At 39.6% G+C, this 12,372-nt stretch overlaps 1 protein-coding gene across 6 annotated transcripts in view; it reads left to right on the forward strand.

Annotated features, from left to right (window-relative positions):
• Window positions 1–359: 359 nt before the first annotated feature.
• The window catches only part of HERC4 (HECT and RLD domain containing E3 ubiquitin protein ligase 4), a 33,129-nt gene continuing 21,116 nt past the window's right edge, over window positions 360–12,372 (forward strand). For 2 of the 6 annotated variants that reach the window (XM_038181114.2, XM_038181118.2), the window contains exons 1-7: window positions 360–517; window positions 1,201–1,349; window positions 2,574–2,860; window positions 5,615–5,774; window positions 6,794–6,870; window positions 8,698–8,919; window positions 10,351–10,442. In XM_038181114.2, the coding sequence (XP_038037042.1) occupies window positions 2,635–2,860; window positions 5,615–5,774; window positions 6,794–6,870; window positions 8,698–8,919; window positions 10,351–10,442 (777 nt within the window). In that variant the 5' untranslated portion in view covers window positions 360–517; window positions 1,201–1,349; window positions 2,574–2,634. Of the gene's footprint in view, window positions 518–747; window positions 1,041–1,200; window positions 1,350–2,573; window positions 2,861–5,614; window positions 5,775–6,793; window positions 6,871–8,697; window positions 8,920–10,350; window positions 10,443–12,372 lie in introns of those variants that run through there. The other 4 variants (XM_038181116.2, XM_038181117.2, XM_038181115.2 and 1 more) reach the window with 4 other exon arrangements.

Here is a 12,372-nt window from a genome sequence, read left to right on the forward strand (position 1 = left end):
CCGTGCTGCGTTACCGCGCACAGCGGCGTTTCAACGCGCCCGCCCTGCCCTGCCGCCGCTAACCAGAGCGCTGCCGCCAGCCGCCCGCCTTCACGCCTGCCTCTCAGGTGCAGCCCCGCAGCACGGACACCCCGAGCCCACCGCCTCCGTTCGCCGCCAGCCGGGAGCTGCGTCGCTTCCTCGCCCCGGGGCGCGGAGAGCCCCCGAGCAGCGCCGCCGGGAGCAGCTCCCGGGCCGCCTCCCCTCAGCCGCCCCCGGCCTCGCGCCGCCCGTTAAACGGCCGCGGGCCGCGTGACGTCACGCCGCGCCGCCGCCGCCGCCCCTGAGCACGAGGCCGGGCGGCGGAGCGGCCCCGCCCGCGGAGCTTGCGCCTGCGCAGTCTGCGCCGGCCGGGCCCTGTCAGCGCTCCGCGGCGCGGCCGCTCCCGCCCTCAGCGCTGCCCGCGGTGCCTGAGGCGGCCGGGCCGGGCCGGGCGGCGGGGGAGCGCAGCGCAGCGCAGCGAGGCGGAGCGCGGCCGGTGAGTTCCGCCGCGTTGTGACGCGCCGCCGCCCCTCCGCGCTTCCAGCGCCGCCGCCCTCGGGCTCCGCGGGGCGGCTGGGGCCGGCGGGACCGGCCGGGGGCAGCGGTGGGGCGCGGCGGGGCGGGGGGCGGCGGGGCAGGTGCGGGCCGGCCGGGACCGTTACGGGCGCCGCCGCCTCGCAGCCGGGGAGCCCCCGGGGAGCCCGGCGCCGCCCCGCCGCAGCGGGAGGAGGCCCCGGCCCGGCCCCGCGCCGTGGCCGCCCCCACCGGGCCCCGCCGAGCTCCGGGCCGGGCCGCGCGTCCCGCCCTGAGGGAGCTGCGGGCCCCGGGCGGCCGGCGGCGCTGCCCGCCGCTCCCTGCAGCCGGCCGGCGGGGGGCGGGCCGGGGGCTGCCTGCTCCTGCCCGGTGTCAGCGCCGGGAGCCGCTCACCAAGCCTCGCGGAGCGGTCAGCAGCCTGCAGCTGACAGGGGGACGGGGCTGGCGCGACTGCGTGCGAGTGGAAAGCGCTGCCGGGATCTAAGGTTAAAGTACAAAACTTTTTTGGGTGCTGGCTCTTGAAACAAACAAAGCTTCTGTGGGAAGCAGAGAGGAGAAACTTTCCTCTTTATTTTTTTTTCCCCAAACGGAGATCAGTCGTGAAGCACTGTAATCATACATCTTTCCTAACTCCTTGTATTGCAGGTTGAAGCTTGTATTGCACTTACAGATCTGTGAAAGTTGCTGTTGCATAGCTATGTCTTAACTGAAGACGTCTTCGTTTCGATGCCCGCTTCTGAACGTGGTACGATATAGCTAGGGAAATTTTGATCATGCCTCATCTCCTGAGATAGGTAAACAGACTGCGATATATTTTAAGCTGTATGGTTGTTTGTTTTCTGTGAGATCATAACAAGAGGCGTCTTTTTTACTGTATCTGTACTTATGCGAAGAAAAATAGTTCATCTTGTGTTGGCAGGAATTCTGCTGTTCTTTGGTTTACGTAACACTTCGGTGCTAACTGATGTCTGGCTTCTCTGAGCAGTCTTATATGTAGGCAATTTATATACGTTATAGAACTGTGCAATATAAGATTGAGTGCACGTGTTGTGCATTGTATTCTAAGTTACGTTATTCATGCTGACTTCCTACTAATGATCACAGATGAAAGTTTACAGTGATTTTGCACTGTATTGCACTGATTTCCTAAATTGCTCTGAAAACATGGGGAAACTTCCTGTTGTGGAAGCGTGATACAAGTAATAGTAAATATCATCGTAAGCTCTTTGCCATCTGGAATACTGAAAATGAAAAGGGAGCGTAGCTTTGTATCTTCTCCAAATAGGTACAAAGTCTGTCAGTATAAATACTGTTACTTGCAGCCTAGAGGTGTTAGTTAGGGATGTGAGTTAGCAGGGATGACTCTCCCTGTGTGACTTCCTGTTACTGCAGCAGTAACTGAAGCGCTAGCCTGTGTTCTGTTTCAAGACTGGGGCTAGCCTATTTATTCTCTTTTGCTGTGTAAGTTCACTTGACTCATGCTTGTTTAAATATGATGATTGACACACTTTTATTCTTTGTGTTGTGTAACTGGATTGATCAGAGCTGACCAATTTTTTCCAAGCTGTGAGTCAAATGTTGTTTTTGGGGCTCTCGTCAAAGCCATATGCAGAGCTTTCTGGAGCCATGCAAGGCCTCATGTTAACTAACTAGCCTGTACTGTTTCCTTAGAAGACATTTGAGGTCTCTTCCTCTGTTTGGCTAGAATTGGTGGTGATTGTCATCTAAATAGTTCCAGATAAGGAACTAGAGAAGCTTTACAGTGAATAATATTAAAAAATTTTGAAACAAACTGATAAAACTGAGGACCTGCACATCTTAAAACTGAAATTTGAAATAGGAAGGAAAGCATCTTACTGCAAAAAAAATATTGTCCGAGAAAGTAAATCACCCTTCTGAAAACTGTTCCCTAAGTTAATATATGGTTACATTGAAAGTGAATGTGTGGTTTACATGCTATATAGGAGGTAAACTTTGGGGACAATTCTGAAAAACTACATTTTCCTTTTCTTGAACAGCTACACACAAGGAAAATTCTAGAAAAGCGAAGCTGGAAGATCTGCAAGCAAGACCATAAACATGTTGTGCTGGGGAAATGCATCGTTTGGACAGCTTGGGTTGGGTGGAATTGATGAAGAGATTGTTTTAGAACCGAGAAAAAGTGACTTTTTCTTAAATAAAAAGGTCAGAGATGTAGGGTGTGGACTGAGACACACTGTTTTTGTCCTGGATGATGGGACTGTGTATACGTGTGGATGCAACGACTTAGGACAACTAGGGCATGAAAAAGCCAGAAAAAGACCTGGTAAGTTTACAAGTAATCCATCGCAGAGCATTATGTGTTTGAATTATGTGCCTTTTGTTTCATTATGCTACATCAAGCCCAAGGCTGCCAGTGTTTTTGCCTGTGTGGAACTGTATGCACAGTAGTTCTTCCAAGAATGGGCATATTTTAAACTTTAAAAGCATTCCCTTGGATCACGTGGCTGTGTCCCTGTACTTTTGCCTGCCATGTAGCAGGACAGTGCCGATAGATTTGGCTTCCAGCGTGGAACCCCTGCACTTGGGGCTGTGTAGGCCTCGTTGGCTGGCTTTCCTCCCGAGGGGAGGTGACCTGCCTCAGTACGTGGATTAGCATTGCGCTGGGCGGATGGGTTTGGCTACTGGAGTACGGTGGAAATGAATACTTGGCATGCCACAGTCGAGAAGCATTCTGTGTATTTTTAACAGACCAATATATGATGCAGAGCAGTTCTGATTAAAGCAGTGTGATTTATTTTCTCTTTTTAAGAACTAAAAATAAAACTTTCGATAAAAGACTTGTACACATATAAAGTGTTGTAGGAATAGGATTTGGAAAAGCCTGAAGGACGCAGTGTATCAGTTCCTTGGACTTTCTTATTCCTACCTGTGTTATATGTGTGTTTCTGCTCCTTGCTAGTGCAGTTTGCTAGCAGAAGTGGGTAAACATCTTGTAAGGACTGCAGAGGAGTGTGCACATGGGCTCTCCTCAGAGCTGTGCATGTGAGTCATATCTGCAAGCTACTGAGAGATGGAGCAGTGCTTCTGACAGTATTAAAGCATCACGTAAGCAAACTGAAAAGGCTTAGTAAGAGTTCATTCTATTGCTACGATTGCAATTTTGCAAGTTAGTTGGCACAATAATTGATACAAACAGTTCAAATGGAAACAAGACAGTACCTCTATTATGCAATATTTTAGTAGTTCTTTGTTCAGAGTTTGGATTTTGGTGCCAAGTAAAGATTTTTCTTGTAGTTTATACATAACGTTTAGAACTGATTTGAATTTCTGTTGGGAAGCAGTAAGCGCGTATTAAAACTGATGAATTGAATCCTGCGTAACCCTGTTTCATGAGCTTGAATAGAAACTTGTCAAACTTGCTCTGAACACTTGTTATCACCTGGGAAATAATGCTGAATTGTCTTTTAAATCTAAAAATTACTCTAAGAAATCCGACTTGTAATTTTGTTTTTTAAAACAGCCCTGCATGAGCTTTTGCATGTAATGGGCAAATACCCACTATAAATCTTCTTTTAACGTGCTCAGACAGCAGTCTTGAGGGCTGTAATGTCCTCCTCTATTTTTTTCTGAAATTAGAGATCACTGACCATACTGTTGAATGTTATGATGGAAGTCAATGCTTTGGGATAGTTTTAGTCAAGAGAGGTTCACTATCTTTGCAAATGGGTGGAAGTTCTTTTTGGATGTATGTCTGCTAACTAAAGATACTTTTATCACTGACTGTTCGTCTTTGCCCCTCAGTGTCACCAGTGGTGCTGTTTAGCTGTTACCTTACCTCTTTCCTCCTCTCAAAGCTCTACTTGCCACAGGAATTGGTTTCTTAATCCATATTAGGCAAAGTCAGTGTGGCTGCTTCAGCAGCCTGTGAAGATAATCAGCGCTAATGTGCATGGTGTTGCCTGAACTGGAAAGCATGTACATGACTTCTTCCACTGGCAGAGCTGGGGAGGCCTTAATGTGCTAAACTGGGGGGGTAACCTCTTTAAGAAGACAAGCTGTTAGCAAAATGAACTTATGTCTGCTGCTTTTTTAATTCTATTTTGGAAACTAATTGTCTGTTACGTTACAGATATTGTTAACTACTGGTTTGAAACTGACTTAGGCTGTGCTACACTGTGTTTACAGAGCGCGTTACATTGATGATACACAGGCATTTCCAGTGGTGTGGGATTCTCAGGCAGGAATAGAATATACATGTTGGAAAATCAGACATAAAATGTCCGGGCAGACTCTTATTTAACAGAACTGTTGAAAACTCTAGCTGTAATGACAGGCTCTGATGATATTTTCTCACATTTACTGTTCCTGAAATGAAAATGTTAGACTTCTGATCACAAGTCATAAGCTTAATAACAAATACATTCAAAGGTACTCAAAAGTACTGATGCAGACTACTGGGAAAAATCACAGGTACCTTAGTGTTTGCTTTTCAGAGGTGTGTAGTGTATATCCAGAACACTAAGCTTTAGGATCTGTTTCTACAGTAATTTGCATTATAAAGAGGACATTGTGTAGATAATTGCAAAATCAGTAGGTTTAGTCTTTAATTTGCCCTGCCTTGTTTTGCAGGTTGTTTTTTTGTTGTTGATAATGAATAAGTGATTTTAATTTGTTTTGGTGGAATGTTTTCCACTTACATAATGTCTACACGTGTAGTCATTTGACAGTAGTGTATTTGACCATAATTGAGTTTCTTTACTCATTTTCAGATGGCAAAGTTAGAAGAAACAATTAAAAACCACAGAAACCGTGGATTTTGTGCACTTTAGTATGTTGCTGCTCTGAGTTAATTCCAGAAACGGTTTTCGTTGGGTGTCAAATTTAACTTCTGCTAGGATAGCATGTTTATAATTTTAAATTAAAGATACTTTGGTAGAATTCTAGGGTTACTTTAGTGTCATTTTGATGGGTATCTAGTAGACAAATGACTGTAACTGTCATGGACAATATTAGTTTGTTAGTTGCCTTTTTTCAAGAAGAAACAACAAACAATTAACTTCTATTCTTGTCTTCTTAGAGCATGTTGGTGCACTGGATGCCCAAAATATTGTAGCTGTATCATGTGGAGAAGCCCACACTCTTGCCCTAAATGACAAGGGTCAGGTATATGCCTGGGGTCTGGCTACCGATGGACAGCTTGGCTTGCCTGGAACAGAGGAATGCATCAGAGTGCCCAGGTTAGAAGCAATAAGTACATAATAAAGTTATTTTCTTTGAAAAAAATGTACTTACATCATGTTGGTTAGGCTTTTAAAATTAAAAATACAGCTTAGGAAGTGTATTTTAGCATTTTAGCTGTGGCACGTGCATTCCTCAGACTGTTTATTTCCTTTCTCAAAAAGGCAACTTATGTGGGAAGTACGGCGTGAATTTGCTTGGTTAGTTTTTGTTTGTTTTTAAATTGTCATTTCCTAAGAATGGAGGTTATGTTGCTAAAGTACTATGGGTGTTTTTTTGTTTCGCTTTTGACGTAAGAAAAAACACAAGCAACAGTTCCTCAAAACATGAGTAATTTATAACTTGGCCATGCCTATCTGCGATGTGTAGATATGGAGGATATAAATAGCAGTTAACCCTTAATAAAGGTTACTTATTTCTGTGTCAAACCTAAAAGTCCATAGGCCTTTTGGAAACCCCTGTTTTTCTCATAAAAAATGAAAGCATTCTAGATTAAATGTGGTTTTATTTGCAACTTGTTGATAATATTGGGTGATATTTGCCAACTTTGAAAGCAGTTTTAACTCAAGTTAATGTTAGTATACCGAGATAGAAAAAGTCAGTCAAATTTTAACAGAATGTAATTCAGTCTTTCTATCAAACACTGATGTAAAGAAGAGTAATATATCATAAAATCTCATTTCTTTTGAAAACTAAAAAGAAAGAGCCTCTCTTCTTGCTTCCTGTATTCATTGGCTCCATTCAGCTGTGTGACACCTCCTTCCTAGTCTCTCTAAAGTACACGAACCTCCTTAATTCTTCATTATGTTTTTTTTTTTTTTTTTTTTTACTGAATTAATTAATTCGAAAATAAGACAACTTGTCTTATAGCTGTAATTAAAGTTACAATATTTAAATTAGTTTCATATATACTTTAGTGGAAAGGATGCACTTGCTTTATGTTGCCCTTTGGTGTGACTTTAGATTTCATACCATGACCTAGTAGCTTAATTCCTTCTCTGTTTTCTTATCCCAATAGAAATATTAAAAGCTTATCAGAGATCCAAATTGTGCAAGTTGCTTGTGGTTATTATCACTCACTTGCACTCTCAAAAGGTAAGCAAGATTCTTCTGAAGTTTTGTGTAGTTTCTTACCTGGGAATTCTGAAGTTTTCAACATACCACTGCACTGAAACTTGAATTTAAAAAATAAATTTATGAACCAAGGTAGTGTTGGTTATTCTGCTTACTTTTTTTCTTGTGCTTTTTTTGATTTTTTTTTTTTTTAACAACATCTTGCTTGCAGGTAATTTCCTTTTTTAATTCATCGTTGTTTCTCTCCTTGTTCCATCTCTTTCATCCTGCTAGCATACTACTTTGTCACTAGTCTTTTATTCTAGCCTCTAACTTCAAATTATTGAGGCTTGCAGTAAATGACTTCCTCATCTGCTTTTCTATTGCAAAGCCTCTGTTTTGTCGGTGATTCTACAGTTAAAATGAAATGTCCCCTTATAACCTGCATTTTGAAAGTTCTAACTAAATGTGTCCTCAAAACTTTTAGGGGGGCTCTGAGAACGTAATTATTTGGCCTCACTTGTTTGTCTAACAAATACAGCTGTCTGGAAATGAAGATAAATGTGAATTTAAACTTGCTTTGTGTTTGTTTTTACTGCGACAAAATAGAATTGTGGCCAAAACTTTCTTTGAAAGTGTGTGCTGAAGAGGGTGAATTTCCACCATGGAAACATAGAGCATTAAGGAAAAACAGTCACTGGGTTTTAAATACTTTACAGCTTTGCTTACAGCATCCCTGAAGAGTCCTATTACTAATTCATGGGTTTGCAGCTGCATGTTTCAGTTTGTCACGTGTTGTAGTATTTTGTCTTTTTCTTCTGGTTTTGAAAGAACATGCAGAAATACTTACAGAGTATCAAGGTCAATCACAGTTATGGCCTTAAAATAGACCCACACAGGGAGGAAAATGATGTGAACTTCCTTCATTTGAGCAGCTTGAGTGGGGACTTCGTAGTATTTTCAGTTCTGTGGGATATCAATCAGACAGATTAGTTCATGTGATTAGATTATAAATATGATTGGTTTAGGATTTCTTTGGTGTTAAGAAGATTGTTTTTGCATTGAGGGATTTTTTTTGTAAATAAATACAGTTTGGATGACCTGTATCTCAGGAGATGGATCTCCTCACTTTCTATATTGAATTGAAAAAGTGGAGGTAGAAGGGACATAGGTAGCAATACTGTTTGAAACAAATTACGTCAGCAAAAGCAAAGCATCTTTGTGATCAGCTGTTCACCTTGGGATAGTAAATACCTTGGTAAAACATTGTTTGTTCATTAAAACATTTTATTTGGGAGGTAATATAAATAAATAGCTCTCTGAATTGTGAGTCTTCAAAATACATTTCTTTTTCTTTATAAGATATTAAATAGCTTTATAAACTTTGCGCTTCATCTGTCATATTTTTAACACAATATTTTAAAATCTAATTGTGTGTGGAAAAATAAATATGTTACCATATAAAAGCTTAAATGGGGCTTGTGACTGGAAATGGGAAGTTTCTACATGTCCATTATGCAACTTTGACAAGATCTCTGCATAAAAATAGGCACAGTAGTGGAACTCTCAATTGGAGAGCATTTTGCTTCATAATAACCAAGCACAATTTATCTGGCATTGTTGAAACAGGAAAGTTAAGAGTAGTGGTGAGGGTTTTGAAGGTGATTTAAATATTTGGGTTGAACACCTGCGAATTACAGAATGCATAGCTTCAAATTGAATGAGTCTGTTCAGTGATTCGTGTGCATTGCCAAATCCAAAAATATTTGAAGAGTAACTGTCTAACCTCACTTCTAGTTTCTCTTACAGTAAATAAAATGTATAGAATTAAATGATATTGATTATATTTATTGTTATCTTTTTAAACAGGAAGTGAAGTGTTTTCCTGGGGACAAAATAAATATGGCCAGCTGGGCTTAGGTTATGAGTATAAAAAGCAAAACTCCCCACATGTGATTAAATCTCTGCTGGGAATCCCTTTTGCACAGATTGCAGCAGGAGGAGCTCATAGTTTTGTATTAACTCTTTCTGGAGCAATTTTTGGATGGGGACGAAACAAATTTGGGCAGCTGGGTCTTAATGATGACAATGGTAAGTAAACATTTCTACAGTAAAACTTCATGCTGAAGGTCTTGGTTCGTGAATCTAAAGATATCAGTCTTCTTAGAAAAGGAGCAGACTAAACAAACCTTTGTCGAATATTTTCTGATAGTGCCAATGTCATGTGAGTTTATATAAAGAGGGCAGAGTTCTACCCCCAGCTATTTTGTAGTGAAAGTTCGGACAGCATTATGTTGAAATTCTAGCTGGCTTGACTTTTTTTCTTTCCCTGTTCTAGATTTTTCTGACTTAGGCTTTTTGAGTGGGATTGAATTAAGATACTGTGCAGTAGCTATAGTTTGAATTGAGTTTTAGGTAGATTTAACTGCTGGACAAAAACAGTGAAAGTACTGAAACTATTTGATTGTCCTTAGAATGTTTTAAGATGTCTTTGTAGTTTATTCCCACTGTACAGATACTGGCCTTTCTCAGACCACTTCTGAAAATTTTTCATAATCTTCAGCTACTTCCAAAATTTCCTCCATTATTAAGCCAACACTCAATAATATGTTTGTTTGTTAGTTGTATTACATTACATGTACGCCATCAGGGCACAGGGCTCCAAGATGGAAGTATATGATGCCAGATTCCCTCAGCATACAGTTCATTATTGAATAATCTACATCTAATTTCAGGAATTCGTGCTTTCTCACTGTTCTCAACACCCTTTAAAATCAGAAAAATACATTGCAGTTAAAATGTGTATCTGAATTCATGCTTTAAATCTGGCTGCAGTCATGTAACAAGAAAATTATCTTTATCTGATGTTTTTCCCATGAAATTTGATTTCATGGGAATTTTCAGTTACTTCTATATTCTCTTTGGAAAAGTGTATGGCCCCAATTTTGTATACAGTATCACTTTTCACTAAAATCCTTTTTTTTTTTTTTCCTGACGTCTATATAGGGTCTTTTTCAGACAAGTGTACCTGACAAAGTTTTAGGCATTAGCATTAACATTTAGGAAATACAGCGTTTGTGCAATTGGGTGACAAAGTTGATTTGTTGCTGCACTAGAGGGAAGTTAGTTGTGCCTCCTAACTATTCAGTTTTCCATTCTATTATACCTTTAATAATATTGAACTGTGATCAACTGCTACCAATTTATTGGAAAGCTTTACAGTTGTGAAGCTTATAAACACCTCAAAACATTTGTGACTTTTCTTTTCTTTTCTCATGGCCAATGGCAGGTACTAGTGAAACTGAGGCTCTTTGCTAAAAAGTACATCAGTGTAGTAGTTCTGTGTTTTACTGTAGTAGCTCTTTCATCTAAAAATTGTATAAACCCTGTCACAGCGATTGCATTCTGTTGACAATTGTAAAATGCTTGTTTGGTTAGAACCAAAAAGAATGAATAGGCAAGACTATTTGTTTGTGTTTTGTTTTCAAAATAAGCAATCTACTGCTGTATTAAACCTCTCAGACAGGTATGTTCCTACCCTGCTGAAGTCACTGAGAACTCAGAAGGTTGTTCATATTTGTTGTGGAGAAGATCATACCGCTGCCCTTACAAAGGTACAATTTTTAAAGATATGTTTATAGTTTGATTTTGAATGTTTTCAGGAGAAGATGCTACCTGATTAGGAAATAACAAACAAAATTCCACTTAAAATTTCTTCAAAGTTTGTTGGATTAAATTGAGGAAGGCTGGAAGAATGGTTAAATATTTGGAAAAAAAAACACCTTTCCAAATACAAGAAATCTTTCTCTAGTTTTAGATTTTATCAGATTTAGTAAAGGTGAGCACACAAAATAAAACATTTTTTATAAGACAGTGCATGTTACATTATTAAAATTGTGCAGGTATTGAAATTTATATTAGAATATACTAAAGAGATAGCTGCTTTCTTAATGTAATGCCTCTAGCCTTGTTTTTATCACTGATCAAGCCAAGTTGATTTTAAATTTAAATTACACACCAGAAGGATTGGGGTGTGTGTGGTTATTGGGAGATACTGAATTGCAATTTGCTGCTTATGTCCTATTGGCAAACAGACAGAAGAAATTGAAGATTTACATAATCTACTATAAAGTATTATATTGTGAGGTTCTGTGGAAAGTTATTCATTTATTTCAAGGCCATTTTGGGAAAAAAAGAAGCACATATTCTGTGTCAATGTGACATATTCATGTATATATGTAAGAATCAATCAAAATAATTGGAAAGTTTAAATGTGCCAAGTTGCTGTGTATATGTAACTGTTGGCTAAATGCATAATCTGCAGTCTTCTGTTTGTTTAAGGTTTGGATGCTTTAAGGAGGAACATAGAATGTAATGCTTGAGCTCTTTATACTCATCTTAGTGATGGATAGTGCTTTTCAAGCATCAAGTTATAAGTACCCTTACTTTGTGGTGGGTAAAATAGTACATACACATTGTTCTTTAAACGATCGACTCCTGTATCTTCCTGTGTTTTGATATTTGAATTCAACTTCAACATTTAGGTATAAATCAGTAGATGTTAATGTTCTGATGTTTAATTTTGTTCATTGTTCTCGATAAAATGTGTCAATTTATAAACAACGTTTTGAACTTGTGAATAGCAGTAGACAAGTATTCTGACCAATTGAGATCTGGACGTGACTAAGTATTCATTTATCTTCTGAGTCTGTATTCAGAACTTTGTTGTAGAAGGTGTTGGAATTTTTGAAATAACTATTTTTCAGTTTTTTCTCTGAAGAAAAAGAATCTGTATTTACTCTCTTGAATAATGTACACTTTTTAATGTATGTTTGAAGTTTTAAACTGCAACAAATGAAAGTTTTGAAGACTGTGGGTTGTCTAAGTATGGCCATACTGTAGTTGCTTATACAAGCTTAATTGTCTATAGTGGAAGTAGAAAACTGTTCACAAATAATTACTTCTTGTCATAAAATATTCTCTTGCTTTGACTGGAAAAGACGTGGCAACTTTGCAGTCATGAAATGGATATTTATGTATTGTGTAAGGCTATGGAAGTACAGAATGTAAAGAATTATAACATATTCTATGTGTTTTTCACTTTTTAATATATGGAAGTTAACTTCAAACTTGCTTTGATGGACTCAATTAAGATATTGAATTTACTGTAAATTGTATGATTTTATGTTACCCATTTATATAGGTCCATTTTTCCCTTGCATGATAGGCCTTTCAGAACCAGGAGTCTTGAAACATCTTTTGTAGACAGTACTGTGTGTGAGCATTTTTCAATTCCTTCTCAAGTTTGGAAAAACCTGTCACTGTTTATTATCCTGATTCAGTGAATGAGGCTGTTGTTTTTTCTCAGTGGATGCTGCCATTTTAATGATGATTTCCAGCAGAGGTCCAGTCTGATGCAGAGTAGAATTGAAAGAAAGAGCTTTACAATTTCAAAGCATTTCAAAATGGAAAGTTTCAAAGTTGTTGTAAGGTAAGTTGTATAATTTGTGAAAATGGTTCTGGTTTAATATTCATTCATTAAAG

Source organism: Anas platyrhynchos, chromosome 6 (genome assembly GCF_047663525.1).
Source record: "Anas platyrhynchos isolate ZD024472 breed Pekin duck chromosome 6, IASCAAS_PekinDuck_T2T, whole genome shotgun sequence".
NCBI classification, from domain to species: Eukaryota; Metazoa; Chordata; class Aves; order Anseriformes; family Anatidae; genus Anas; species Anas platyrhynchos.